The 27,395-nt window shown below is 42.8% G+C and overlaps 1 protein-coding gene across 1 annotated transcript in view; it reads right to left on the reverse strand.

Annotated features, from left to right (window-relative positions):
- Positions 1–2,554: 2,554 nt before the first annotated feature.
- The window catches only part of RRS1 (ribosome biogenesis regulator 1 homolog), a 70,187-nt gene continuing 45,346 nt past the window's right edge, over positions 2,555–27,395 (reverse strand). The window contains 12 exon segments of the mRNA XM_029959370.1: positions 2,555–2,683; positions 2,686–2,886; positions 2,888–3,031; positions 3,033–3,107; positions 3,109–3,129; positions 3,131–3,214; positions 3,216–3,311; positions 3,314–3,355; positions 3,358–3,489; positions 3,491–3,535; positions 3,537–3,653; positions 3,656–3,903. Of these exon segments, the coding sequence (XP_029815230.1) occupies positions 2,555–2,683; positions 2,686–2,886; positions 2,888–3,031; positions 3,033–3,107; positions 3,109–3,129; positions 3,131–3,214; positions 3,216–3,311; positions 3,314–3,355; positions 3,358–3,489; positions 3,491–3,535; positions 3,537–3,653; positions 3,656–3,903 (1,334 nt within the window).

Consider the following 27,395-nt stretch of genomic DNA (forward strand, 5'->3'; position numbering starts at 1 on the left):
TACTGAAGTACAGTTAGGGCTGAGCGCGGGTCATAGTAGTTGTCACGGAAAAATACTGAAAGTAGTAGTTCGATTGCAGAGTGAAAATAATAACAAAGCCACGGTCCTGAGCATAGGGCAATTTAAAATTAGCTTAAATACTTTTCAGACTTTTTTAATGGTGCCCAGTGACAGGATGAGGAGCAATGGCCATAAACTAAAACACAAGAAGTTCCACCACAGCACAAGGAAGAATTTCTTTCCATTGAGGGTGGCAGAGCACTGGAACAAGCTGCCCAGGGAGGTGGTGGAGTCTCCCTCTCTGGAGACGTTCAAAACCCACCTGCATGTGTTCCTGTGTAACTTGCTGTAGGTGACCCTGCCTTGGCAGGAGTTGGACTAGATGATCTCCAGAGGTTCCCTCCAACCCTAAGAATTCCATGATTCTGTGAAATTACATGGTAAACAGTGCAGGATGGATCAAAACTGTGTAACCACATTCTTAAGGTTCTCTAAGCTGTGCTGCCTAGAAAAGTATGACAGAAAAGTATATCAGTATTAAGCAAAAGGTAATATTGGATTCTGACAAAGAAAGCATCATTTTTCTGTTGTAGCAGGTATTTTGCCTTTGCATACTGCTGCGTTTTATTTATTAGAGAGTTGCAAAAAAGGTTAATGCATCAAAAAAGGAATTTATTTGCAATACACTTCAAAGGCAGGTAGCTGGTGTTCTCTGGGTCTCCAGGAAAGAAAAAGTACTTCAGATATTGAAGATAGTGAAAATTTCCATTTTGTGGACATGCAGGTATCTGGTGTTTCTGCCCATGGCAGAGGGGTTGGAACTAGCTTTAAGGTCTCTTCTAACTCAAATGATTCTGTGATTCTATGAACGCATCAGCTGAGCTTAAAAAGGACGATTTTGCAAGGTGTTGAGTTCAGAAGAGTATATTAATGGCCTGACCAGGCAACCTACATGAAGCTGTGAAACCATCCATTTGTGAGAACCAGAAACTGTCAGCACCCCAGAGGCACCTGCACCTCTGCTCAGGTTACTTCATCACTGCTGGAAATGCACAAACCACCAAGGATTTTGGTGGAGAAAGTTTACCAATAACCTCATCATCAGCATAGAATACTTATGAGGTGTGTGTATGTGTTGTGAAAGACCCCATCTCTCTGGCTTAGCAGGTAAAAGACATGCCCTATGGCAATGCCTGGAAGTTCAAAGGTCTGGAACGTATCTCCAAACAACCTTTTCCACCTGTTCAAGAGTTTTTTACCCCTGCTTTGTCTTGATACTCACACTGAAGGCTTGATAACAGAGGGTTGTGTCCACAAGACCATTCCTGACACCAGCAAGACTGAAGCAGCCTGCAGCAGTGCAGACTGCTCAGCACAGGGACAAGAAACATTTAAGAGGCAAACAACACATGGTTGAGTGCTACTCAGTCCATCAATGCCATCCAAGCCCCAAGGTGTACACACCCATTCTGCCCTTGGCAGCTGCCTTACACAGAGGTTTTGCTTTAGGATGCTTTTTGCTGAAGCTGCCATCCGAACTGAACTGCTACAGAATAGGACAAGATAATTGCTATAGTCACCCAGCTTTTTCAAAAACTCATTTGCAGTGAGGCATTATAATATCACTAACAATTCACAAACTTGAAAGTTTGAAAACCTAACTTAAGAGAGATTGCTGAAACTTGTTTTACTAACTTTCTTACCAGGAAACAGCATCTTTCCTGTAGTTAAGCCACACACTGGTGGCTTATTTTTTTTTCTACATGTTACCTACAAAGTTCAAAAGAATAATGTGCAGAAGTCTGAGATCATTTCCACTATCAGCCCTCAAACTGCTTAGTGAAGAAAAACATTGTAAAACTATTTCTATGAAATGATGGATTAGTACTACTGTGGGGAGAAATTGGGGTTTCAACTTGCTTTTCAATGCAAACATTTTTCTGTTGAATTCAGTGGTTGGTTTTGACTTCCTTTTCTCATCAACAGATTGCTTTAGAGAATCTGTATGATTTCTTAGGCTCTGCAATAAATCTTACAGTAAGTTTTCACCTCTTTGGTAACGCAGCCTGCATACCAGGGCTGAGCAGGAGAAGTTGACTTAACAGAGCAAGAGCTCCACCGTCAGGCCACTTGCCCAAAGCAGAAAACAGCAGCCACATCCTCTTAACTTTATCCGTGGCTGTTACTCCATCAAAACACAGGTCACAGCTGTGGTCCATCCCCAGTCCCAGCTACCCGAACACGGGACAGCTTTGCCCAGCCCTGGTCCTGCCTGGAGATGCTGAAGCAACACGTGACACACGTCAGTGTGAAACCCCCAGCCTAGGGGAAACCAGGGCTCCCAACCCCCTTGATACACCACCAATTTCCCTTGGAGGGAGAACACAGCCTTCCCTGACCGCCAGCTAAGATCCAAAAGCAGGACATTTTAGAAAGGCCAGAGCATATTTATTGACAAGTATGTGTGTGAACGGAGCACGGGGCGGGAGGCTGCAAGTGACAGTCCCTTCCCACGCCTTAGAGGGCATCCCCAGCCCGTGCTGCACACTGTCCCTCATGCCTTCTTCCTCCGGCCGCCGCTCTTCCTCCGGCCGCCGCCGGTGCCGCCCGCGGGTTTCTGCTGCTGCTGCTGCCGGCGGGCTCCGCTCTTCTTGCCGCTGCGGCCCGGCCGCTGCTGCCGCCGGGCCGCTGCTGCCGGCGGCCGCGCTTGCCCCGCTGCGACTGCTTCTTGCCCTTGTGGGCGGCGGCCGCCTCGGCCTCCTCTTGGCGCATCTGCTTGTTGACAGCGCGGGTGATGTCCAGGACCGGCTTCTTGCTGCCCATGTCCCGCAGCAGCTCCAGCTTGCGGCTGCGCTCGGCCGCCAGGTGCCCGAGGAGCGGCTCGAGATCGGCGCTTTCTGCCCCCGCTGCGGGAGGCGCGCTTCCGCGGGGCTCCATTCGGCAGCCGCGGCTGTAAGCGGCGAGTGAGGCGGTGGAGACCGGCGGGCGGACGCGGGGCGACCCGGCGCAGCTCCTCGCGGTCCTGGTGGCCGGGTGGGGTGCAACGGATTAAGGGGCGCGGCGGGCACGTCGCTCCCGGCGCGGTGGGCCCGGGCCAGGTTGCGCAGGCCGGTTTAGCTCGTTGCGCCCAAACCCGCTCCCGCTTCTCCCGCCGCAGCCCGCGCGAACTGGTCCTCCCTCGGGGTCGGCGCCCCGCCGGCACCTCCGCCAGCCAGGGCGCGGGCCGGGTCTCCCCCGCTCGCGGTAGCCCCAGCGGCCCGCCGCCACTCCTTGGCCTGCTCGTCCCACACCAGCGAGGTTTTTCTTGCGGCGGCCGGATGCCCTTCAGCCGCGCGAACTGCTCCCAGCGCGTCGGGCAGGCGCGGGGCACGCGGCGGCGGACGGCTTCTCCCGCGGCAGGCGGAAAAGGTTGGGGCTCGGCGGCAGGCCGCGCCACCAGGCGGCCCCGGCACCCGCCGGCGCGTCGGCCGGCAGCTCCCAGAGCCGGGACCACCAGCAGCTGCGTGTTGTCGCGGGCCAGCGCCCGCAGCAGCGTCCCTTTCCCGCCGCGGCGACCCGCGCAGCGCCGCCGCCGCTGGAGGGCGGGGTTGCGGTCCAGCGCCAGCAAGTTTACCCAAGTCGAACTCCAGCTCCAGCTCCTTCTCCAACCGTGATGGCTCCGCCGCTTCTCCGCCTCCTTGCTCCTTCGGGGCCGCAGCACCGCCTCGACCCGCCGCCATCCCGGCGGCGGCACCACGTGCGAGCAGCCCCGGCGGTGCCCCGGGAGTGCGGGGAAGCTCCTCCGGGTCAGAGCGCCGGAACCGGCGTGCCGGAACAGCCCTGCCCGTGGGGGAGGGATCGGCGCAATGCCCGCCTGGAGATGTAGTCCTGAGGCGCGGGAGGCGCTGGGGTTGGCGGCCCCGCCTGAGGGAGCCGCCGGTCACCACAGACCGTCCGGGGGTCTGCGCCCGCCGCTGCCGTGTCACGGCACCTTGGCGTCCCTGGCTTACGGGCAGGCGCTTCCTATCCCAGAGTCGACTAGGCTGGAAAAGACCCCTGAGATCATTGAGTCCAACCTATGGTCGAACAACACCACCATGCCACTAGACTATGGCACAAAGTGCCACGTCCAGTCTTTCCTTAAACACCTCCAGAAATGGTGACTCCACCACCTCCCTGGACAGTTAATTCCAATGATTAATTGCCCTTTCTGTGAAGAAATTCCTCCTAATGTTGAACCAGAACCTCCCCTGGTACAGTTTAAGCCTCTATCCTCTTGTCCTGTCACTTGTGTGGTACTAGAGGCTAACCCCCACCTGGCTACAACCTCCTTTCATGTAGTTGTAGGGAGCGATAAGGTCACCCCTGAGCCTCCTCCAGGCTGACAACCCCAGCTCCCCCAGCTGCTCCTTGGAGGACTTACCTTCTAGACCCTTCACTGATGGTATCACCAACGATACTCATGAATCCCCAGTTACACCCAGGCTGGGGCTGTGTGGGGGCTGTGGTGGCCCCAAACCCATCTCTCGCTGCCACCGCGAGTGGTGCTGAGGTGGAAAATGTGTGGGAAGAGACTGCAGGTGAGGGGAGACAATGCCAAAAGCGTAGAGCTGGGACCATCAGAGAGCCAACAGGGCCCTGCAGCTTCCCCTACCTCTGCCTGCACTACAGGTGTGCCATGACATCCAAACACCGAACAGGACAGGGACTGCGACACAGGAACGTACTTTACCTGTGGTTTTTGTTTGTGTTTTTTTTTCTTTCTTTCTTCCCTTCTTTTGCATATGATTATGTCTGACACTCCTTGCTGTAAAGCAGTGCCTGTAACTGCTCCTTGCAGGACCAAAATTCTAGTATTTTGTTGCAGGATCCCAGAGACTGACACAGGGGTGTTCTCTCCCTGCAGAGAAGGGAGGGGAGGAATTTGGGAAGCAGTATCACCTGGCAGATGTCTCATCAGGCATAATTTTGAGTGAGGTGATCGGGTGATATGGTGTGCACCCAAAGGTCAGCTGGGTCAAAGATACCTCTGTGCTATTTTTAAACAAATGTGCTATGGAAGAATCCTTTTATAGCTATACAGTGGTTTGGCTTGTATGGCTATGACATTTTGAACTGATCTCTGGTGCCCGAAAAACAAGTTCATGGTAGCACTTAACTTCATGGTAGCTGAGGGAAGTGACGAGAGTTTTTATACGAGGTACAGTTCTCTACTAAGTTATATCACATCTTTCCTTTACATTAGTTTTGGAGTGATGGAAATGATTCTGAGTGTAATGCCACAGCAGTATTGTTGAAATGAAAAGAAAACGTAAGATGAAGACAAATAGCTGATTCTCAAATTCTAATGGCTAGCCTATAAAATCTTACCCTTTTTACTCTATGATAATTTTCTTTTTTCCCCCAAGTCAGCAGTTTTGAGCATGATTTGTATACTATGGAGCAGCAGAGTCCCTATGTATTTAAATCCAAGCTGGATGGCACAGACTATTTTCTCATTTACCACAAGATGGCATTGGACAATATTTTCTTCCCTAATTTGGACAGCTCATACTTTCACCTGGAATTGCAGATAAAATTAATTTTAAAGGCAGTTCTTTGAAGAGATGCATAGGCACTATCTATATTCAGACATAAATTTAAACTTTTGAACTGCAAGGTCCACTATTTCAGCAGTCTGGTTAATACCTTTACGCTGATCCACGTACCCTCCTGTTTTATCCTTCTGCAGCTAACATCTTGGGTTCTTTTGGTCTATATTTATACAAAGCCCAGGATGCTTCGGGTAAATGCCTGGGACTGAGAGGACATAAATGGTAGTATCTATTGCACTTCCTAAGTTGCTTGAAGTGTTAATGATTATCACTGGAATAGCAGAAGGAGGGCATGCCAGGAATTGATCTTCTTGTTTTACCTGAAAACGTGTAGAAGAATCTCAGAAGGTAAAAGCTACTTTCTGGAAACTGCTCTGTAGAACTGAATTTCAGCCTTTTTGTGCCTTCCAGAAATCTGTGCCTCAGAGCCAGAACGTACTTTTGGCGTTTGCAGTTTGTGGTTTCATGGTGTGGTTGGGAAGGTGGTAGCTGGAAGAATATTTGAATGGATTTGTAAACCAAGATTTGTGAATAGTCATGGATATTTTGGGAAACTGTCCCATTCTGAGAAGGGACTTCTGAGATGCTCACTATAGTGATCATAGACACTCTTTGAGCTTGTACTCCCAGTTTGGAGCTGGGAATTACAAGCAGGCATACTGCTTATGTTAAGGGAATAGGTGTGTGTGTACTGCTGCAAATTTGGGCTTTTCAAAAGATGAAATGGTGATACCAGTGTTGAACTATAGATATTGCTTTTAGGAAATGAATGCTCTCATTATCTCCTGTTTGTTCCAGGTTATTTAATGGACTTTTTCAGAAAGTTTTAAAAGAGTAAAATTTTAGAAAAGTTTATGCATTTTGATCATCTCTGCTTTTGGGTTCCTGGGCTCCTTTTAGCATCTGAAATACTGCATTTATCGAACTACCTGTGAACTGGATTTGTAAGTGCTCAGCTGTAGGGCTTGAAAGCAGCTAACTGTGGGCACTTACAATCTATAGATAAATAAACAATTTCATCATTGCTTTCCCTTTCCATGAGGTTCTTTATCTCTTTAGTATGAACAATAGTAATACATGTCATGGTGTATGCATTTGTGTACATGCTTAATTCCTTAGTGTTTGCTTGTTTTCTTTACTGTGATGTCACCAGACAGAATCTGGATGCTTTTGCAAAGTGCAGGTTTTCTTTAGGATGAAGAAAGCTGTAGAATTTTAGTGTTTTTTGTTTGTTTGTTTGTTTTGGTTTTGTTTGTTTGTTTTTACCACATAAAAATTTTAACTGCATGAAAAACATAAGATGCCAGCATGTAATTTGAAGAAACACTTGCCCAAAAGATTAGTAGAAAACATAATGCAAGATATGTGTGATGCACCAAAAGAACTACAACATCAACGTGATATACTGTTGGGTTTGTTTTTCTTTTGGAAAAGAATAAAGAATTATGCTGCTTAAATTTATTTTTGTAGTTTCTGTTCAGCTGGGCTACAGCTTTAAGTTTGTGTTTGATAGGAGCTGCTCTAATGTACAGGATTAATGTCTCACTGTTAGTGATACCATTAACTTAGATTTACTCTTCAAACTTTTGCCAATTACCTCTGGATGGCAGTAGATGTAGTTATAAGATGATTCAACCAATTCATAAGCCTGCTGCGAGGATTGTTATGAAGAACACTTTTATCAGGAAAACTCAAAGTGCTGATGATTTTGGCAAATAGTAGAAAGTGCCCTTAAAATATCCACACTATCTCCAAATCATTGCCTTCCACTGACTTTGTTCAGTACACTTTGAAGTAAAAATCTATGTTGTAGGATTTCTTCATATAAGGGAGAAGTTATTTGCTCACTGAAGCTAAATTAAGTACATCAGTTTATGGACCTATTCTGCTTCCTAATACATTTTTTTACCCCTGTAGGATCTATTTCAGCATGTATCTTATTTTCTGGGACATATAAGTGCCTTTTCAGCCCAAATAATGAACAAGAAGAATGCAAATTTGGCTAAACAAAGACTCTTTCCTAGTCACTAGTCCATATAATGTGAAAAAAACTGTCTTTAAGGAATAAAAAAATTGCAAATACTTTAGGCGCCATTTTTATAAAATATGAGAATTTACTTCATCAGTATAACAAAAGTACAGCTGGCAGTCACAGTTTTTCCTATTAGAAGAATTAAATTACTCATTACAGATAGTGGGTCATTCCTTCTCAGGGTTTCACTACTGCAAGGCCTTACTAGGAATCTGGTAAGGGACATGCTTAAGTTTAAGCAAATTCTGTTGATGTTGATAATATTATCTATGCTCGCATGCTTAAAAACCATTCTGGTTGGTTTGTAAATGGGCAGATTTTCTGTCTGAAGATTTAGTGTGATTATAGCAGAATGTTGGATTTGTGAAAAAAATGTGCAGATAAAACTCAGGAGGCTGTAGCTCTAGTTTCAAAACATAAGACTGGGTAGTTGGGAATGCAGTTATTAAGCAGAGCCTGATTTTTGGTGCAGAAACCAGAACATAGATAACTGGTGAGATAGCAGGGAGATTTGGATGACTGCAGGCACTGTGGAAAGTTGTCCATAATCTATTTTCATCATTTGACTTGCTGTGACTGTGTGGTTTCACTGAACTGATTTTGGGTAAACAAAACAAAGCTAAGCTAATTTGAGGCCTTCCCAAGTGCTTGATGCCTATCTTGCTATGCATTAGGGAATCAGACTGAGAACAGATTGTGATGTGGTTTCCTTTTTTTTTATGAGCTCTACAGTGACCTGATTTTTTTTTTTGAGAAAGTTTTCTTGTAGCATGGTCTTAATATTAGAAGTACCAGCAATGGTGTGGCTAAGTTTTGTTGGATGTTTTCTAGGATAATTTAAAGAACAGAGTGAGAACTTTATCAGACAGTGATGGAAAGAATGGCAACATAGTAACACGTTCTTTTTCTAGGGTCAGTCCTTCTTATCACCTGTCTAGAGTAGACCTACTTTTTGGCATAAGATTACTTCTACAAGCTAAAAAAAAAAGCCAAAGAACGCATTTCCTTCTTTTAGAACAAATCTGTCATGCACAGAGATTTGCCCTTGATTAAGTCTGCACTTGGAACCAGAAGAACAAAACCGGTTCCTCTGTTCCTTGGATTGGGTTCATGGCTGGAAGTATCTCCGACACTGGGAGTGAGATGGAACATGTAAATCTTCATCCTTGATACAAAAGATGTGTCATAGTCATTACTGATTTTTATTGACAGAGGGACACAATGCAAATCAAATGGATTTGCAGGAGGTTCAATACTGTCCATCTGAGAGAAGGGTAAATGTATGTCTGCTGAAAATGACCATGCCAGTTCCTATATTCTAATGCTTCTGTGAGTCAGAAATAATCCATTTCCCAGCAGTGGCTTTACTGGGACATATTTTCAGCAGAAAACCTCAGCCTTTTATGTGCATGTACAAATACTCCATGGGTGTGACTAAACCTGTGCAGATAACAGCGTTCACGGGTGCAAGAGAGATCTAAATATTGATTTTGGTAAAACAAAAAAGATGAGACCTGATCTCACAGCAAGACAATGCAATGCATTCAGGACCATGATTCTTCAGAGACTTATTGAAGAACTTTGAACCTGAGCTTAGGCATAGATCCAAGCATCATTTCACACTCATACCACAACCATTTCACACACCACAACTGCCTTAATCTTCTCCCAGCCTTTGCTGGATGACATGGAGTTGTATGCTGAAGTGCTGCTTGCCAAAGGTTTCTTCAAAGCCTTGGCAGTACTTGACAGCAAGAAAAAGGCTCCTCAAACACGGTTTTGTAACCTTTTATCCTCCACATTTCCATTCATCTGTGGGGCTGGTCTGTCAGGATGGAATTTTGTCCTCAATGACTTTTCAGACTATTTTAGTCTTAAAGTTATATTAAAGACTTCAAGGTCTTGGTAACACACTTTTAGTTGACAGTTATCAATGAAAGGGGAAAGAAGTCTTGGTTTAGATCTTTTTGTACACATAAATATGGCACTTTTCAGGTTCAATCCAAGATGTTAGGGAGGTTTTCAACCACACGTAACCACAGGTGACTCATGTAAGACAAGAATTATCTATAAACTTGTATGAGCTTCTACCTGTATTGTGGTTCAGAATAAATTAGGGGAAATTCTGTTAAACAAATATTTTTCATTCTGAATGTCATACAGCCTAAGGCTGTAACTCTACATCATTACCCAGTGACAACAGATTTGGTTAAAATAGTTCTTATGCTGAAAAAGGAGTCCTAGAGATTAACATAGTCATTTCACATATTTTAGACCATGCTTGCAGGGTAGCTGAATCAGCATAGCTTCTGGGGTGGGGTGGGAGCACGAGTTCGGGGCTAGGCATTTGAGAGGGAACAGCAATCTCTCAAACTGGTTTTGTCCCTGAGAGAATTAACCACAGCTTGACTCACAATCAGGGATGGCTTCCCTTGGAGAAACAATCATGATTTGTGTCTACAGCAGCCTACCAAACCTCTTCATGAAGAAGTCTGTCTTGTAAAGGTGGCTTAACTGCTCATGCAGCATCAGAGATCTCCCATAACTGCTCGGATAGCAACCAGAACTCACAGCTTGGTGTGTTAAGGGAAACTGGCAGCAATGTGCTGTTACCTTACTGTAACATACTATAAACTAAACCAGTTGCTAAATTGGTTTTTCAGTCATTCCTGCAAAGGGTATTGGGAGCATCTCAGAGGAGTGGGGTGGGGATAGCTGGAAGCACGAATGACGTTGGCCTTCATGAGGTAACCTCCCTGCTGCTGCTGCTACTGCTAAATCACAGCCCTCAGAGCTGGGGTTTGAAATCCCTGTCCTAATCTGCAGTCGGAGCTCTAGGCTCCTCAGAGGGGACGAGATTCTCTGAACTACTAAGAGCCTCCCTCATGCTGCCACAAACCCAAATCAGCTGTTCTGCACAGTGCATCCTTATTCCTCTAGTTTTCTGCAGAATGTCTGTGTTCATCAGCTGCTGCATTCCAAGAAAAAGGGCAAAATGGGATACAATCTCAGTTTCCAGAATCCTTCTACAGGCACCATGGGAACTGCTCAATCTGTAATTTTTCTGAATTACTGAGGAAATTTTAAAGCAGGGGCATGGCAATTTTGTGTGTAGCAGTAATTAGGAGCAATAAAATGAAAATAAATATTTTCACACAATAAATGAAAGGGACAAACTAAAAGATTTGCTTCTTTAGCCAAGGGTACATGAACAGTTTAATCCACCATACTGTTAAGCAGGTTTAAAACCTGCAGATTTCTCATACAAGTCATGTTCAGTCTTTGCCTCTGGGACTACCTGTTAGTGTGAGGTGCTGTATGGAAATAGGAGCGTTTGCTGGGCTGCTCTTTGTTGCTCCTTTCTCTGTAGTATTTACAGGGCCAAGCACTTGCATTCTCTAGTGTCCCAAATATCCCTGATTCTGACAAAGGGTACCTTCCTTTTCTCTTGAAGATGATTTAACACTACCAACTCTCTGAGCTTCCGAATACTTGCCTTGCTGCATCCAGAGCACATCATCTGGAGTGCCTCAGAGGTGCTCCATGTAACCCATCACCTGGATCCTTGTTTCCCTCTCACTGCTTTCATTCCCTTCTGTTGTTCTTCCTTCTTCACTGCATTAAAGCAGATGTAGAGTCATAGATAGTTTGGGTTTGAAGGGACCCCTGAAGGCCATCTAGTCCAACCTGCCTGCAGTGAGCAGGGACATATTCCACTCGATCTCCAAGGCCTGTTAATTCTAATGAGTTTACTTACTCGCTCCTGTATTTGAAGCTGTTCTTCATAGTCTATACTCTACTCTGATCATGTCCATTAGTATTTCTAACTATTTCTGTGATACACCAACCTTGAAAGCCCATGATTTTTGAGGAAATCTTGCTGCAGCCTACAGCCTGTCTCCAGACTAGTTTGCTGGTGGACAGAACAGCCATTTGCAGTGCTCTGGTGTGTCAGAGCATGAGTTTCTGCTGCAGGTTTACAGAGCACTTCTGGGGACCTGGAAAAAGTACCTACTAGATTGTGTGAGTAAGCCAGGCTTAACTTTCCTACAATGCACTGATAATAAATGGCACAATAAGTGTGAATGGTGTGGTAAGTGTGAGAAACAGGTGTTGGTAAATTTCAGAAAGAGCTGATGGTGAGTTTGAGTCGTAAATTAAGCTTATGACTCAACTCTTTCTGATGTTACCAGTCAATTAAAGGATCATGGAAAATCCCAGCTGTACATTTGCTGTGGACAGTGTTATGTATTGAAAAGCAATTGTTTTTCACTCACTTGCTAAGGCCTTTCCTGAGTTTTGTATCCTACACCAGTGAAAATACAGACAACTACAATCAGAGAGAGTAGATGAAAGAAGAGGAAAGCTACATGGAAAAATACTTTATAAATGCATTTTAGAGGATCAGTAGGGAAGAAGGAGGTGAGCAACATCTCTTTAAATGAATGGTTTGAATGATTGCAGCTTTTCCTTCACTCCAATTTACTCAAGCTGTGCAAAACAGCTCTAGATAAAGCATATTCTCATTATGTTTTTGCTGATTAGAGAAAGAAAAAACCCAACTCTGTAGGTAGTTTAGGTCTGGACTGAGGATATTCACAGATCTTGGGAGATATTCTTGTTCAGGCTACGGATTACTATGATGGAAGCATCTGACACTAAGTCTGTGTCTTCTAAATAAACCCTCTAAACTAAAAAATTTGAACAAAAACGAAAGTAGATGGATGCTATCAAACATCCTATTAGATAAAAAGGGTTGGGTTTGGATTGGAAATTTGAAGATTTGTGCTCATCGTCTCAATGGATTTAGCAGTGGTCTTCAAGGTGGCACGAAATATTTGTTTTACATATAGGAAAAATGCACTTCAACTGCAATATTGATTGCTGTCCTCTGGGAAAAAAATTGATCTTGCTTTTTTGTACCTTCACATTTGAGTTTGTATTTTCTGTGTAAATTACACTAGTTCAAAATTATATATATATAAAAAGGAAACTATCTTTGTAAACCTGTTTTCCTACCTCCCTTCAGCTAGCTACTTTTGTTTTTCAAGCTAGTCACTTGTGTTTTCCTTTGTTTGGATTTTGTAGTTTAAACCAAGGCAGACCATATTAAACATGAATTGAAAAACCTAATAAACTGGAGCCTTGTTCTCTCTTTTTTTTACAAATTCACTTTTTTTTTTTTAATGTAGATGTGATCAAACAGGACACAGGCTATGATTCTGAGTTGGTTTCATTATAATTCTGGAAAATTCAACAGATTGTTGCAAACTTGCTCTTTGAAAAATGCCCAGATGTACAAATCCCTGAAGTCCCTTGAAATACTCCTTTGTTCTGCTGTTTTTTCAGGGTATATATAACTGTCAAGGAAAAGTTGCTTTCACATTATGCTTCTGTCTGAAAATGGGTGGCATGATAGATCTTTCAGGGTCCAGAAGACACATTTTAAGTTTAAATGCATAGCAAACTTTTGCTGTAACAGCACTAAAAGCACATCAGTGTTTTACCATTTCCATTAGATAGAGAAGAGCAAAATTTAGCTGGATTTCCCCCGTGTTTTGGGCAGTGAGTGGGGCTTGCCAAAATAATGAGAGCTAATGCTAGATGAGAGCTGTTCAGACAAAACAAAATACGCTGCTACCATGCTTCATCTCTCTGATTCATCTTTAGCTAAACTAGGTGGGAAAACTCTTGTTTCCAGCCAGATCCAGGAAGGTACTCAGGTACATAAAGAGTCCTACTGATTTAAGGGTTTGAAGTGAAGTATGTATTTAACTGCAAGTTTTGAAAGAGAAATCCTCCAATAGTGTACCTCGCTGAGCATGAAATTGTAAAGCCCTGCATTCTCACCATGGTATTAAAATGAAGGAGTGCAGGCACCAACAGAGCATGGATTGCATGTTCTGTTGAACATTGAAACATTTGTTTCAATGTACATGTCTTATGGGAAGTGCCTCACAAAGAAATTTTGTGTATTTATTCTCAGTGTGACTCTATCCCTGCAACTTTGGGAGTTTCTCAATGAAATTGTTCTGTGGTAACATTAGTACAATAGAGCCCTTGTGTAACTGCTGGCCATGTACATCACTTTATAAAAACTGACAAATCAAAGGCCAAATAATACGTTAATTACCTCTTGTAGAAACACAAGTGCTGTTGTGACCTTTTTCTGTGTGGTACAAGCTATTTTTTGCAGTGTCTAAGAGCAGTTATTTAAATTCATTATGAAAGCTGTGTGGGACCTGATCCAGAGAGCTCTTACAAATCAAATTCTCTCATTGCTACTGTACAGGTCTACAACCTGATCCTTGGCAGATGTGACTTGGCATTTCCTTGAGTTACATCAGCTTTGCCAGCTATCTGAGCCTGCTTTTGTGCACACACTGTCAGTGAGACTAATTAGAAGGCCACAACTTTACAGCATCCAGACAGAGAGTTGCTCTGTTTTGTTTGTTTCTGAAGGTATACAGTTAGGGCACAGTTAGATATACAAGGATGTTACTAATTGTCTGAGTGTCTGCAAGACACAGGTGGATACCCTCAGAGGGCATAATTAAGTTAAACTGTTGAAAAGGGCATGGAAGGAGAAAAAATCATGCAGATGCTGCAGACAATTAATAACATCCTTGTAACTTGCATTACATACCCACACAGGGACTATGAATGAGACCTCAGCAAGGCAGCTTTTCCCAACTGTTCCCTACAGTTCCCTGAGATTTTTTAAGGTTTCCCCAAGAGAACATGTTGGTGTTTGTGGGCTGGGAGAATTGCATCAAGAATTCAAAAATCACACACTTGCAGCACTGCAAATGGGAAGGACCTCCAGAAGTTTCAGTGATGATAATTGTGCCTCTAACCCATCTTCATTTCTGGTTGGCTCTCCAAACTTTTTATTCTTGTTGCTGTCCACTGGAAGCTTTCTTAGAGAAAGCCTACATCTTTCTTTGGCTTTGATACCCCAAATGAACATCAGTAACATACCTCCCAGGTCTTGCCAATGGCCTTCCTTCCTTCCTTCCTTCTAGTACCCCAGAGAGTAAGAATGGCTTTTTTTTTTCCCAGCACCACAGACTTGATTCCTATACAGCTCATGAAACAGTATAACATCATTTTGTGCACAACTGATGCCTAATGAGAGGCTCCCCTTTCTAAAATATAATTCAACACACAGTATAATATAGCACAGCACACAGCCAGTCCACATTAAATTAAATTGAAAACAGTAAAGCGAGCATCTCAATAACATATTAACTCTTGCAGTCCTGACCTGTATGAGATGACTCAGACCTCATGGAACATAACCAATATTAATTTTTTGTTGTTGTACTTGCATCATATAGATGAATAGAAGAATATTAAACATGTAGAGCAAGTGAAGAGCAAAACAGCAAACAGAGCAAGTGAACCCATCTGAATTCTTCACTCAGAAGTGAAACCAGGAAAGAACTGGGAGAAAGGGCTGTAAAGCTTCAGAATTTTCTATGGTGCTGCCTAGAAATGCCAGGCGAACGATCCCTTTGGCTGCCACAAACAGCGAGTTCCATAGTACTGGTGGTGATCAACAACACTTTTTTGTGGAAACCTGAAGTAGACCATAAAACTCTCAATGAAGACATTCTGAAATGTCAAGAATCTTGCAACTGACAACAGAATGTCACTTGGGAAAAAGCCCATCTTGACACCAAAGCAGATGGCAGATGAGAGAATTCAGTACTATGTCACATAGCTGTACAATCAAGCAAAATCATATGAATTTGACCAGCTACCAGCCTAATCAGTATTATTAATAATTTATCTTCTAACATATCACCAGGTGAAAACAGGGTACAGGATACTCATCTATCATGAATAGTTGGAAGTGGCAGGACCTAATGCAAAACTGTGCTCTGTTCCTTTTTATAAATTCAGAATTGATAGTGGAGCTGTCTTTCAAGATGAAGGCCTAAACTATCAGAGTTTAAAAAGGGTGCATAAACAAAATCCTGTATGTTCTAACTCTACAAAGCGTGCAGTCGTTTAAACATGGACAACTGCTGCTCATCTCATCTAATCAAGATTTCTCTACTCTGTTTTCACAGTTGTACAGTCTGGTGGATTTGAATAGATTTATTTGTTTTTCACTTTTGTGTAAATTCAATGGGAATTGGGATCCTGAAACAGGAGTGAAAATTTATGTGCAATGGCCTGATTCTCATTTAGTCAGACATCATTTTGCACTTCTCTAACTGTGTAACAGAATTGTGAAGCAAATATGAATGTAATCTATATAGTAAATGAGATACAAAATAGATTTTGTGTCAGAAAGCATCAAGGCTGAAAATGGCTTTACTTCTTAGGACCGGAGCATAGATTAATTAATTTCTACTCACATATGCACTTTTGTGATGAGCCAAAATTTGACTGGAGGCCTGGAGGCAGTTAGAATTAGAAATTTGTGGATTTACATACTCAGAAACTTAGTGTAAAAAGAAAATGAGATCCACCTAGTTCCTCATTAATTTCCAGGTGTTTTCCTATTAGTTACCCTAACAGAATACTGAAATCTCCTGTAATTTTATTAGAAACTACCTTGAGCTTAATTTGCACAGTAATTCATTTATTGAGAAGTTTAATTGAGAAGCATTTGACAATAAAGATCTCTAAATATTTAAAATTCGAGTGCTTGAGATGGTCTCATCACATTAGAAAGCAATCAACCATCTTGAGACAGGTTAATAAAAGCATCTTAAACTCATCATCAAAAGGCACTCTTGATCTCCGTTATCAGACACAGGACTCCTAATGATTCATTGATCACATTTTCTCTGTTCAACAAAAATATCATGAGCTGAAAGGTTTCAAGATATGCAACATGAGAGGATTTTTGTCCTGCCTCACAACTTCATTTGACAGATGACCTTTAGTCTTTCTTTCACATTAGTGAGATACTTAACAAAAATAATGCAGATACATTTTTCACTGTTATCTGATGCACATGCTCACAGAATCTTCTATTTGATACCACACAGTAAACAGATAAAAGAGTCTTACTTCTGTAAATGCCTTCATTATAAATAAGTGCCCTGCTTTCATCTTTACTCTTCCAGTGAGATCAGAAGGTTTAAAAGCCTCTGGATGATCCTACGAATGCACGTAGTTAACTGCTGCTGTTTCACAGAGAAATTGGTGCACGCGTAGACGTACATGAGTTTTTCAGGATTGTTGTGTGGTCTGCTTGCATCCCTTCCATCCAGCACACCAGCAACTGCACTTGGATCTCCTGAGTACCAAGAGGTCCCATGTGCTCAGCATTTTGGTTTGCACCTTCACCTTGCACTTCAAGGGGTGGACTGTGGCTTGCCTTTCTGTCCTAAGCTCACCTGAAATCTCCTGGCTGGGTTACAGATAACAAGGGAGCTGTGATGCTGAGGACATCCACAGCCAAGTGCTCACCCAGGGTCCTGGGTAGATTTGCAGTCTCTGCAGAAATATTGTGGTCAGCATCAGAGCTGGAAGCTGAAGGTGACTCAAGTATGAGATGCAGTCACACCTCTGGATCATGGCAATGTTCCTATTTTCACTGCTTCTTCAATCCTGGCAAGTATTTCCTTCTGCTGAAGCTGCAGGTTAGAGGTGTTGTAGAGGGCACAAGATTGTATGAAAGTGTTAAAAGATCTCCCCATTAGTACATCAGTTGTCCTCACTGCATGTCCTCATTCTGCCTGTTTTGCAGGTAAAACCTGAAGTTATTCCACAGAAGTCAATAAGTTTGAGAAATGTGGTCTTGTCTGTCTGAAGACCTTTCTCTATTGAGTAGAAGGGGGCAAGGGAAGTTGTTCTGCTGGGATGAGCTGACACCCCTGTGCTCTGCAGGTGAGAACAGGAAGGGAAGTGAGAAGTAGGCAGACAGCATCATGGAACAGCTGGCAGAACATGATGAGCTCAAGGTCACTTGGCTGTTGGCCCAAATCCATCCAAAAATACTGAAAGCCAGCAAATAGTCAGGCCATCAGCTCCAAAAAAAAAAAACAAACCAACCCCAAACTGGGAAATAGCTGAGCCATGTCATTGTTCAGCAAGGGTATCCAGATTCTGCTAGCAGCCTTTGGAAGACCACCATGGATGGGAAGTGCAACAATCCCCATTTGTGGCCTAGCTCATCAGTGTGAATTGAACTCAGCATCATTTTACTTAACATCTGCCTGGAAACAGGTTTAAAGGTATGTTCTCAAATGGATCAGGAATTCATGGTAATTTTTCAACTTGTCTTGGGACAAGGAGAGGAATGGCTGAAGACAGCAATGCTTCAATGCAATATGCCTTCTAGAGTGGAAAGTATAAGCTCTGGACAGAAGCTTTTCCTGTCTCTGAGGCTTTTATGAGGTTCCATCAATTCTGAGACAGTCGAATCTTTATTCCCCTCTCTATTAATAAGCACAAATGTGTGGAAAATTACCCTAATCTTCCTCTAAAGAGGATGTGCCTCCAGAATCACTTCCAGTACCGGGGACCTCAGAATTCTGCTACCATATTTAGAGGCGATAAAAACAGTCCTTGCATTTCTGACCAAAATCCAAATATAGCCTATATCTTTCTGCCAACTGAAAATGCACCTTTTTATGTCATTCAGTTTTGTTTCAATCTAACTTTGTTTCAAACTTTTCATTCTATAAATATCTCTTTCACTATAATTATTTAAATAAAGTGGGCAAGTCCCCAATTTAGTGAACTGAATTAATATGCTACTTAATGTGCCTGCTATTGTCATTCTACTAGGGCTTGTACTCTGTTCCCATTACAACTTCCCCCTGACTTCAGTGGATTTATACAAGAGCGAAACCCAGCCCGTGAAGGACACAACACCACAGGCAGTTGTATTTTACAAATTTAGGTGGACATAGTTGCTATTTCTACAAGATTTATCGAACTTTTCACACTATGAGGAATACACTGGTTTCTACTTGGCCAGGCATTGGCTTTATGGTTAGAAACTGGAAGTGGATGTAAATGATACCCTGAGACATCTAAGCCTACCTGTCTTGTGCGTTGTGGTGTGCAAGGTCCTGATTTCCCAAGCATTCAGCAGATCTCCAGCTTGGCAGTGAGATAACTTTTGTCTGTGGTGGGCACCTCTCTCTGAGAAGTGGGAAACATGGAGCTCAAGAGTCCCTGAGAACATCAAGAAGCAGAAGAGACCATGCAGGAGCATGGGGAATGTTACTGTGTTAATAACCTCAACTAGCTGTAGGCACGTACACTATAGATGTCCACATAGAGCTGGTTGTTTAGGCTTCTTTTAGAACCAGTGGAAAGAAACAAGAAATACCAAGATATTCTGGATAACTTCTTTGAGACAAGACAAAGCTGCCCTACAAGTGTTTGTTTCTCTTCAGTAAGCTTAGTGGCAGTTTGAGCCTTCATTATGTAGGTGTCACAGGTAAGTGAGATGATCTTTCTTGTGTGGGACCTAAACAAGTAAACATCATTCAAGGTACCATATATATATTCCCTTCCCGGAGTATTTTTTTTTTCTTGTTTCCTTCTTTTTATCTCCTCTTAAAAAGTTATTTTTTCTCCTTCACACTCCTTTCCTGTTTCTTTTTTTCCCCTTTTTTACATTTTTTACTCAGAGTATATTTTTCTTCTACACTTCAGTGCTTTGAGATGATGATGATGATGAGTCTGTATAAATGGGTTTGGCAATCAGAGTACTTAAGGAATTCCTTAAAAATATTTGCTCATCTCCTGAGGGCTAAAGGTGGAAAGCAGGACAGTAAACTGGACAGACTCATTTGACTGCCCTTGATGAATGTTTCCCTCTTGCCCCACCTGTGTCTCACTCACTTTCAGTCCTTGCCCTGAGGTACCAGATGCAGCTGGCCAGCCAACCCATGATCTAGAGAAGGGGTCATGCATGGCAGTAAAACTGGTCTTATCCAGTGCACTCTGTGCTCCCAGAGGCTCCTCTGAGTGCTCTGCTGTCCTACCTGGAGTGTCTCATGGCAGCTTTATGTATTTCATCCAGTACCAGAAGTTTCATGCACTGGTACATTTGGGGTGCAGCGATGATACAGCTTTAGGGGCCAGGTGCTACTGAAAGAGGGTGGTGGTGACATTTTTTGCCCCTGCCTCCCTAGCTGTCAAGCCCTGCCACTTCCCACATGCCAGTGGCATGACCCTGGAGTGAGTCAGCTCAGGTGATGGACCAGCAGAAAATCACATGAAAAATGGACGAGTTTTTCTCATGAGGGAAAGAGGAGATTTCTGTTCTTTGTTCTCTTTGAAACTGCAGGCTTTCAGGTACAGCAGCACTGTGCTCTGTGGTACAGTATAAAAGCAGTATATACATCTTTAAAATATCTGTGAAGAGGTAGTACACAATGATCCAGTTCAGCTCCCTCAGAAATTTCCTGTTGTCTTCAGTGGCTCAGGATTTCACTCTGTTTCCTTGCTGCTGTATTTCTGTAGTGCTGTCAATATTCTCCTGCTTATTCTGCATGGTCAAAGACAAAGAAACTGTCGAACATTTCAGCAGAACACTAAAACCAGTCGTGTCCCTGTACTGGAAAGCACTTATACAATTATATTTTATGTATTGTTGTTAAACCAGGCTGCACTCTGCTCCTGCTCACAGTACTGAAATTCAGAAGCAATTCCCAAATCATCTGTAGGTCAGCTCTGTGGATCCAGCCACAAAGGGAATACATAAAAAAAAGGTCTGCAATATTTTTTGCTTTCTCCTCTTGCACCCTTTGGGGCAGAAATTCAGTGGCCTCCCTGAACAATATTGTGCTGCTGATGCGTGAGGGCAAGTACTGTCCCAACCTTTGTGAAGGGAGAAGTCAGTCTGTGGCAGTGTCCTCATAGCCTTCACCATGTTCTGTTATGTGAGAAGGGTGGCCAGTATTAAGGTGGTTGGCCAAAGCCCCTTCACTTCTCCCCGCTAGACCTGAGCCTGCCCCACGCTCAAAGCACAGCACTCCCTGCTCACGTTTGCTGTTGCTTCTCATTAGAGAATTCATTGGATTACTTGTCAGAGATGAACTAGGAATGTAACCCCAGAATTTGTTCAAAAATGCAAATCAATATTCACAGCAGGGTTTGTTTTTTGCTTTGTTTTTTTTTTTTCTTTTGGAGGAGTGGTTCAAGCATTTGTTCAACTGTATTCCTTACACTTGAGCTATAAAAAGCAGCAAATTAAGGCTCAACATGAAGCCACATAACATAAAATCAAAAAGTGACAGCAGAAATGTTTCAGTATCCACCCACTGCTTGAACAAAGGAATGGGGAATAGTGCTTTGCTTGTTCCAGAAAGACTATCATAGTAATCCAGACTAACAAACCATGAAGTTCAGTCATCCTTAGAGCCCCATATACTTTTGCAAGTCAAAAAGCTTGTTTTTTCCTACAGTTTTAAAGTAGTGTGCAAGGTGCTGCCAGACAGTCCGGTGTGAAGGGAAAACACTGTAATTCCTTCTTCCTCTGACTCTAAAAGGAAGGCTTTTGTCATGGTAGATTGAGCACAAAAGCCAAACTTGAAGAAGTAAACGATCACATAGGTGGGAAAATGATATTATACTTGTCTGCCAGTTACACATTCAGTCAAGCTGTTTGCAGATGTGGATAAGCATAGACTATGCATTCAACACATCCTGCTTTCATAGCATCCTTTCCATCTGCCCAGTTTCTGATATAATCCGGGTGCACACATTTAGGGATAAAAATCCAGGGGCAGCTTTCTTTTAGTCTGCCAGATCTTCCATTGCACATATCTGGGATGTACAACTGTGAGTCAGTCTGCCTTTTGGGGATGTTGGAGTCGGACACATTGGGACATTTAGCATCTACCACCTGGACAGTCTGTCCTTGACTGTGCTCCCTTTCCAGAGAATGGCATACATTTGGATTTTTTCATTCTTTCCTATTTTAAAATCAATTTCTATACCAATATATTTTGTGAATAAGTTATTTTTCCCTAGCCCTAAACATACCTCTCAGAAGAGGTATGAAACTGAGATGTCAGTCCCTTTCATTTCCGCAGGCTAGTCTTTTTTCATTAGTATAGGGATATGGACCCATCCAAAAGTCTTTGGAAATAATTCCATTATTCATGTATACATCCTCCTGAAGTGTCGACTGCAAAAGCCATTTGTCTTCATTTCCTGTACCAAAACTGGAGGACAATGTTACTGTGTACCAATTACTGCCTTGTACTGCTCTCTACCTCTCAGGTGCGTTTTAAGTCTACCTTATAACTCTGTTCCAATTTAGAAATGGTCCTAGCAGTAGTTGCACTTTTGAGGTGACAAATGGTAATCTGTCCTTGCTGTTCCTTAAGGACCAGCCTAAGAGACCTGAAGGCAGCTGGAAGTCACTGCAGAGAGCTTTATATCAGGTTGAGGCCTCGGCTGCACTGGAACTCCTGCAGTTGTAGCTTGCTTGTGTGGCCTCCCAGCAGAGGAGGAACTTGTACTTTTAGAAACCGTGACAAAAAAAATAAATGAAGCAAAGATTGTCTTCTGTAGCAGCAACTGTGCCCACAGAAGATGTTTTTGTAGTAATGAACCAAACGGTGAGAATTTGCACCCTGAGCAGATATTGCTCTTCTGGGAATGTTCATGGCAGAAACGTGGTCCAGTCAGGAGCAACCTGGACTGCACAGCACTGCTTTGCTTGTGCAACTGCCTGCTCAAGTACATCTCATGGCTGCTGGTGAAGGTCTGCAGTTTCTCGACGCACTGTGCACACAACGGAATGAAAAAGCAGATCTGAGTTGGAGTTCTAAATTAATAGAGTACTAGAACAAAAGTCAATGAAGTTCGTAAATTGAATCCCTCTTTTTTTTTTTGAATATACCTACTTTCATACTTGGATATCCTGGTTTGAGAGTCCCTTCTGACAGAAGCATGGGGCTTTAGAAAAAAAGTATATAAATCTGTATTATTTTCATAATAGTAAAATAAATCAGATATTTTAAAATAATTATTATAATTTTGCATTAGATAATTTTATCCTTTTTAATTTTTTTTTTGTTTGTTTTGTTTTATGTTTTGTTTTGTTTTTTGTTTCAGAGCCATGAAAAAAAACCATCCTGGAATGTATTTCTAGGAAAACACTCCAAAGTTGATAAGTCAAATGCTCTGTTACTGTACCAAACAGAAGGAGACACCTCTGATGGCATCATTCGTTAAAGGAAAAACAACTCAAACCATCACAACACGGCAAATTAACTATTAGGGACATCTATCTGACTTGATGGTTATATCTCTACTGTGGTCTAGACCAAAAAACCCCACAACTGTGTTCTCCTGTGATTACTTCTGAAGTGCTTTAGTACTGTCACATGCCCCTGGCTTTGCTGTTTTCTTTACTCCTGACAGAACATTTGTGTAAAGGCAAGAAGAAAGAGAGGCGATTGTATAGCAGTTTGACAGCTCTAATTATGAATATTTAAGAGCTGCTTAAATGTGCTCTCTTCTATCACCTAATTTCCTATCAATGACAGCATTGGAAGCACTTGTCTCATTTTTCAAATCAAAGCTTCCTCAAGCAAAATGCTTGGAGACTGAATAGCTTATGCATTCTATTAATCACAGAGGGTGGGAAAAGATCCATCAAGTGCTTCAGATAGTTTGAGAGTGCTCCATCCTTGTAGAGCTTTCACTTCCCATTTCTCGCAGAAGAGTGCATTTGCCTCCTGTGAATGATCTCTGTGATTCTTCCTCATCCAGAAATGGCTTCAGATTTATCTTCCTTTAACAGTGCATCAAATGATGCCTGAATATTTATAAAAAGAGTAAATTCTAATTGGAGTTAGTCACAGATAGAAGGAAAGAATAGTCATATGGTGCTTTCCTAAAGGGAGAGAGCTCTTACTCTGTTTCCAGTGAGTCAAGTTTCATTGAAGAAGTGTTATGGTTTAGAGTAACCATTCCAACTTTGAAATGAACTTTTTTGATTTGAGACAGAAGCAGTAATGTTGCTTGCTGTTTATTCTGTGATTACTGCTACTTTCTGCACTCAAGGCTGCCTTTGACCATGATGGTAAAACAATTACAAATAGTTTTACTAGAGTTTTGTTCTTTATACATATACTGAAGAGAGGTGTCTTCTTACTAGATAGTGTCAACCAGATTCTCCCCAATAATGACATACAGATTCTGCAGGAGCTTGTGATGGCAGAGCTGTTTGACCACTTCCCCAACTTTTTGAAGGAGTCTGTGTCTGTGGTGCTTGTTCCCTCCTGTTTTGTTGTTACGACTTGTGAATTTACATTCTGTGTGTTACTGAAAGATGACACAAAATGAAAAAAAGCCAATACTTCATTGAGCAACATCTTGTGGTATTTCCTGCTATTACTAGAGGGGAATATCATCAAATTTAGGAAGTTTGATGGTATAGCAAGGAGAGCCAGTCTCCAGACTGGAGATATGTGGGATGCAGAAGTCATGTCTGTCTTTGTTAGATAAGAGCAGGGGGGAAAAGTGTTAGATAGGGGAGCAGAGAGAAGGAAGATTATAAGAAATTGTTTGAGAAAATGAAAAGCAGGTTCAGAATTTCTTCACATACATTGACACAGCTGGATAAAAGTGTCCTTGAGCTCAGAAATGCCTAATCCCACAGCTCCCACTGAAATGAGTAAGATCTGCGTCCAGTCACCTAAGTGAGCCTCTTACCAAAGACATCCACAGCTGAAAATTTTAGATTTTTGATTTCGTAAAGTGTTGTTTTATATCCTATATTTAGTCTACATCTTCATTAATCTAACCTTTGAAATAATTTTGTCCAACTACCAAACTAGAGGGAGCTACAGAAAAATAAGGCTACAAACCTTTTAAATAGAATTCTGCTATTAACTGTTTTTAAACTTACGCTATTGATTATACTTCAACTTTTCCAGAAAAAATCACGTTTTAATTTGCCTCTGATGCACAGTCAATTTTCATAGCACAGTAATTTGTTTCTCACCATTTCTCCCTGTTTAGGGGAAAATCTGTGTACAATTCTATACTCCCATTGCTATGTGCATTGCTGTTAGCTCAGTCCTTCAGACTGTCTTTAAAGACACCTTAAAACAGAGCTACAGTTTTAATTAGGTAAGGCTTTTGTTGTTGTTGTTGTTGAGGAAAGGAAGACCTGCTAACAAAGAAAAACAGGATGCCCTTTGTTGGAAGGACAAACTGTGTCCTGAAACAACTACCAGGATTGTGGATTTCCTGCTGAGTGACAGGTGAGACTTTGAAGAATGCAGGTTGCAGCCAAATACTGAATTTAGACTCAAAAAGAGGAGACAATCCTAACTGCACTTCAGGGATTGACAGAAATTAATAGAGATCCTGTGCATTTGACTGTGAGGAAGAATATGAGTCTGCTTATATTTTTCAGTCAAAATTATTTGTTTTTTTTTTAATTGAAATGATTAGCACCAAAGGCATAATAATTGTGCTGTTCACCCCAGTGTAAATGAGCTCACAGAATCATGTCTTTTAAACAAAGTTTAAAGTGGGTCAAAAATAAATTGAGTCAGTGACCTTTTCCAGTAGTTTTCCCTGGAGCAAAGCAGAATGTGTCATGTGTCCAAGTAATCTATTTTCTTTTTACAAGGTTCTCTCTTCTGTGGGGGTTTTCAGCAGTCTCCAAACTTTGGCACCTGAGTTCTGCTGGTCACAGGTCCTGTTGCAGCCTTGAAACACTTCAATTACTGTACTGACAGAATGCAACTAGTGCTCTGCCAGGCCCAGTGAACGAAATGAGCACAGGCTCACAGAATGGGTGGGAAGGGACCTGGAGGGCACCTGGTTCAACCCCTTGCTCAAGCAAGGCCACCTAGACCACACTGCCCAGGACCATGTCCAGGCAACTTTGAGTATCTCCAGGGATGGAGACTCCACAGCCTCCCTGGGCAACTTGTACCAGGGCTTGGTACCCCTCACAGTGAAAAAGTGTCTCCTGATGTTCAGAGGGAACCTCCTGTGTTTCAGTTTATGCCATTGCCTCTAGTCCTGGCACTGGGCACCTCTGAAAAGAGTCTGTCTCTGTCCTCATTACACTCTCCACCTTTACATCATTTCATGCCAAAATACTGTGTTGCTGTATTAATCACCTTAAGAAACTTCCAGGCCTGATTAGTGGGGGTGTGTGATGCGGGGAGCAGGAAGAAATATTTCAATAGGCTTTTGATGAGTTGATGTATAAAGAGGCAAATGAATTATGTAATTTCTACTCATTTTTCACTGAAATCCATGGTTACTTGGGATATAAGAACAAGAACAAAGAACCTTGATACCACAACTCTCTGTGCCAATTAATGTTTATGGTTAATATCAGGCAGCCATTTGATGAAATAAATAATAGCTAATGGAGAAACTGAAGTGCTAGTTTCTCCTCTCTCAAGTGAGTGCTCTACACATTGATTATATGCTCTCATGTATTCTTTCTCTCTGGTTTCTTCTCTCTACCTTCTGAGAGTGCTCTGTAGAAGCAATGTGTGAGGCTGAGAGCAGATCACTGAGCCCAGGTCTCCCACCTGCTGGCTGAGTGTTGCTTCAACTAAATTACTGGATTTTAATGAGGAAATTGTTCCTCTTTGCTGTTTTTTGTGGGCCTTTATGTATTAGGGCACACACAGATTTTCTTCTTGAGTGATTCAAGTGCTGCAGACAAAACAGAGAGCTGTGAGTTTGTAGATCCTGAGAGGATGCAGACAGGAGCTAGATTTAACATTGCCAGGGCTGGGACACTTCTAAGAAGAGCCAGGTACAGATTCTTACACTGTAGGTGTACGTGCAGTGTAGCTGCCCTCAGTGTTGGTGAACCCTTACACTATGATCATGGGCTGTAGTCTTCAATCAGTATATCTTGCGCAGCCACATCTCTAAAAACAAAGATTAGGACAAATTTCATCCAACTTTAGATGATTATTAGATATAACTATTGTGGGGCCAAGGCCATTTGTATTAGGTTCAATAAGGCAAATTGTGCACTTGGATCACAACAACCCCATGCAGTGCTACAGGCTGGGGGGCAGAGTGGCTGGAAAGCTGTCCAGCAGAAAAGGACCCGGGGGTGCTGGTCAACAGTGGCTGATCATGAGCCAGCAGTGTGCCCAGGTGACCAAGAAGGCAAATGGCATCCTGGTTTATGTCAGAAATAGTGTGGCCAGCAGGATCAGGACAGTGATTGTTCACCTGTATTTGGCACTGGTGAGGATGCTCCTCAAATCCCATGTTCAGTTTTGGGCCCCGCACTACAGGAGGGACATTGAGATCCCTCAGAGAATTCAGTGCACTTACTCAGGGCTGGCAGATATGCCATAGGACCTACAGGAGACACCAACCCTTCTGAAGCAGCAGCTGGATGTCAGGAGGGGTACACTAGGACGTCCAAAAAGGACAGCAAGATGCCTATCCTTGGACAGAGGAATCAACCCCCTATTCAGAGCAGACAATGTAGCTTACTGTCAGGGACCTATGCAAATCCCTCTAAATCCTGGGGGCTTGGCAGCCTTGGCTCAGGACCAGTTTAGATGTGGTCATCCCTGAGGGATCACTGGGCTCTTGGCTAATGCTGGTTCCCATCACCATGTCTACTCAGCTCTTCTTGCCCAGATGATCCAGAAACGTGCCCAGTGGCAGCAAGACTGCTGCCTTGCCTATCCTGCTGCCACCTTTGGGTCCCAGCTCCCCTTCCAAAGTAGACCCACTCTTGCTACACCCTGACACTCGAGGTAGTGATTTAGCCCACCAAAAAGTAAACAACTTCTGGGTGGGCAGCCCTTTACCTCCCCTGGTTGTATGGATTAGAGCTCTGC

The sequence above is a fragment of the Manacus vitellinus genome, unplaced genomic scaffold (genome assembly GCF_001715985.3).
Source record: "Manacus vitellinus isolate BGI_N305 unplaced genomic scaffold, ASM171598v3 scaffold_1_pilon, whole genome shotgun sequence".
NCBI lineage: Eukaryota > Metazoa > Chordata > Aves > Passeriformes > Pipridae > Manacus > Manacus vitellinus.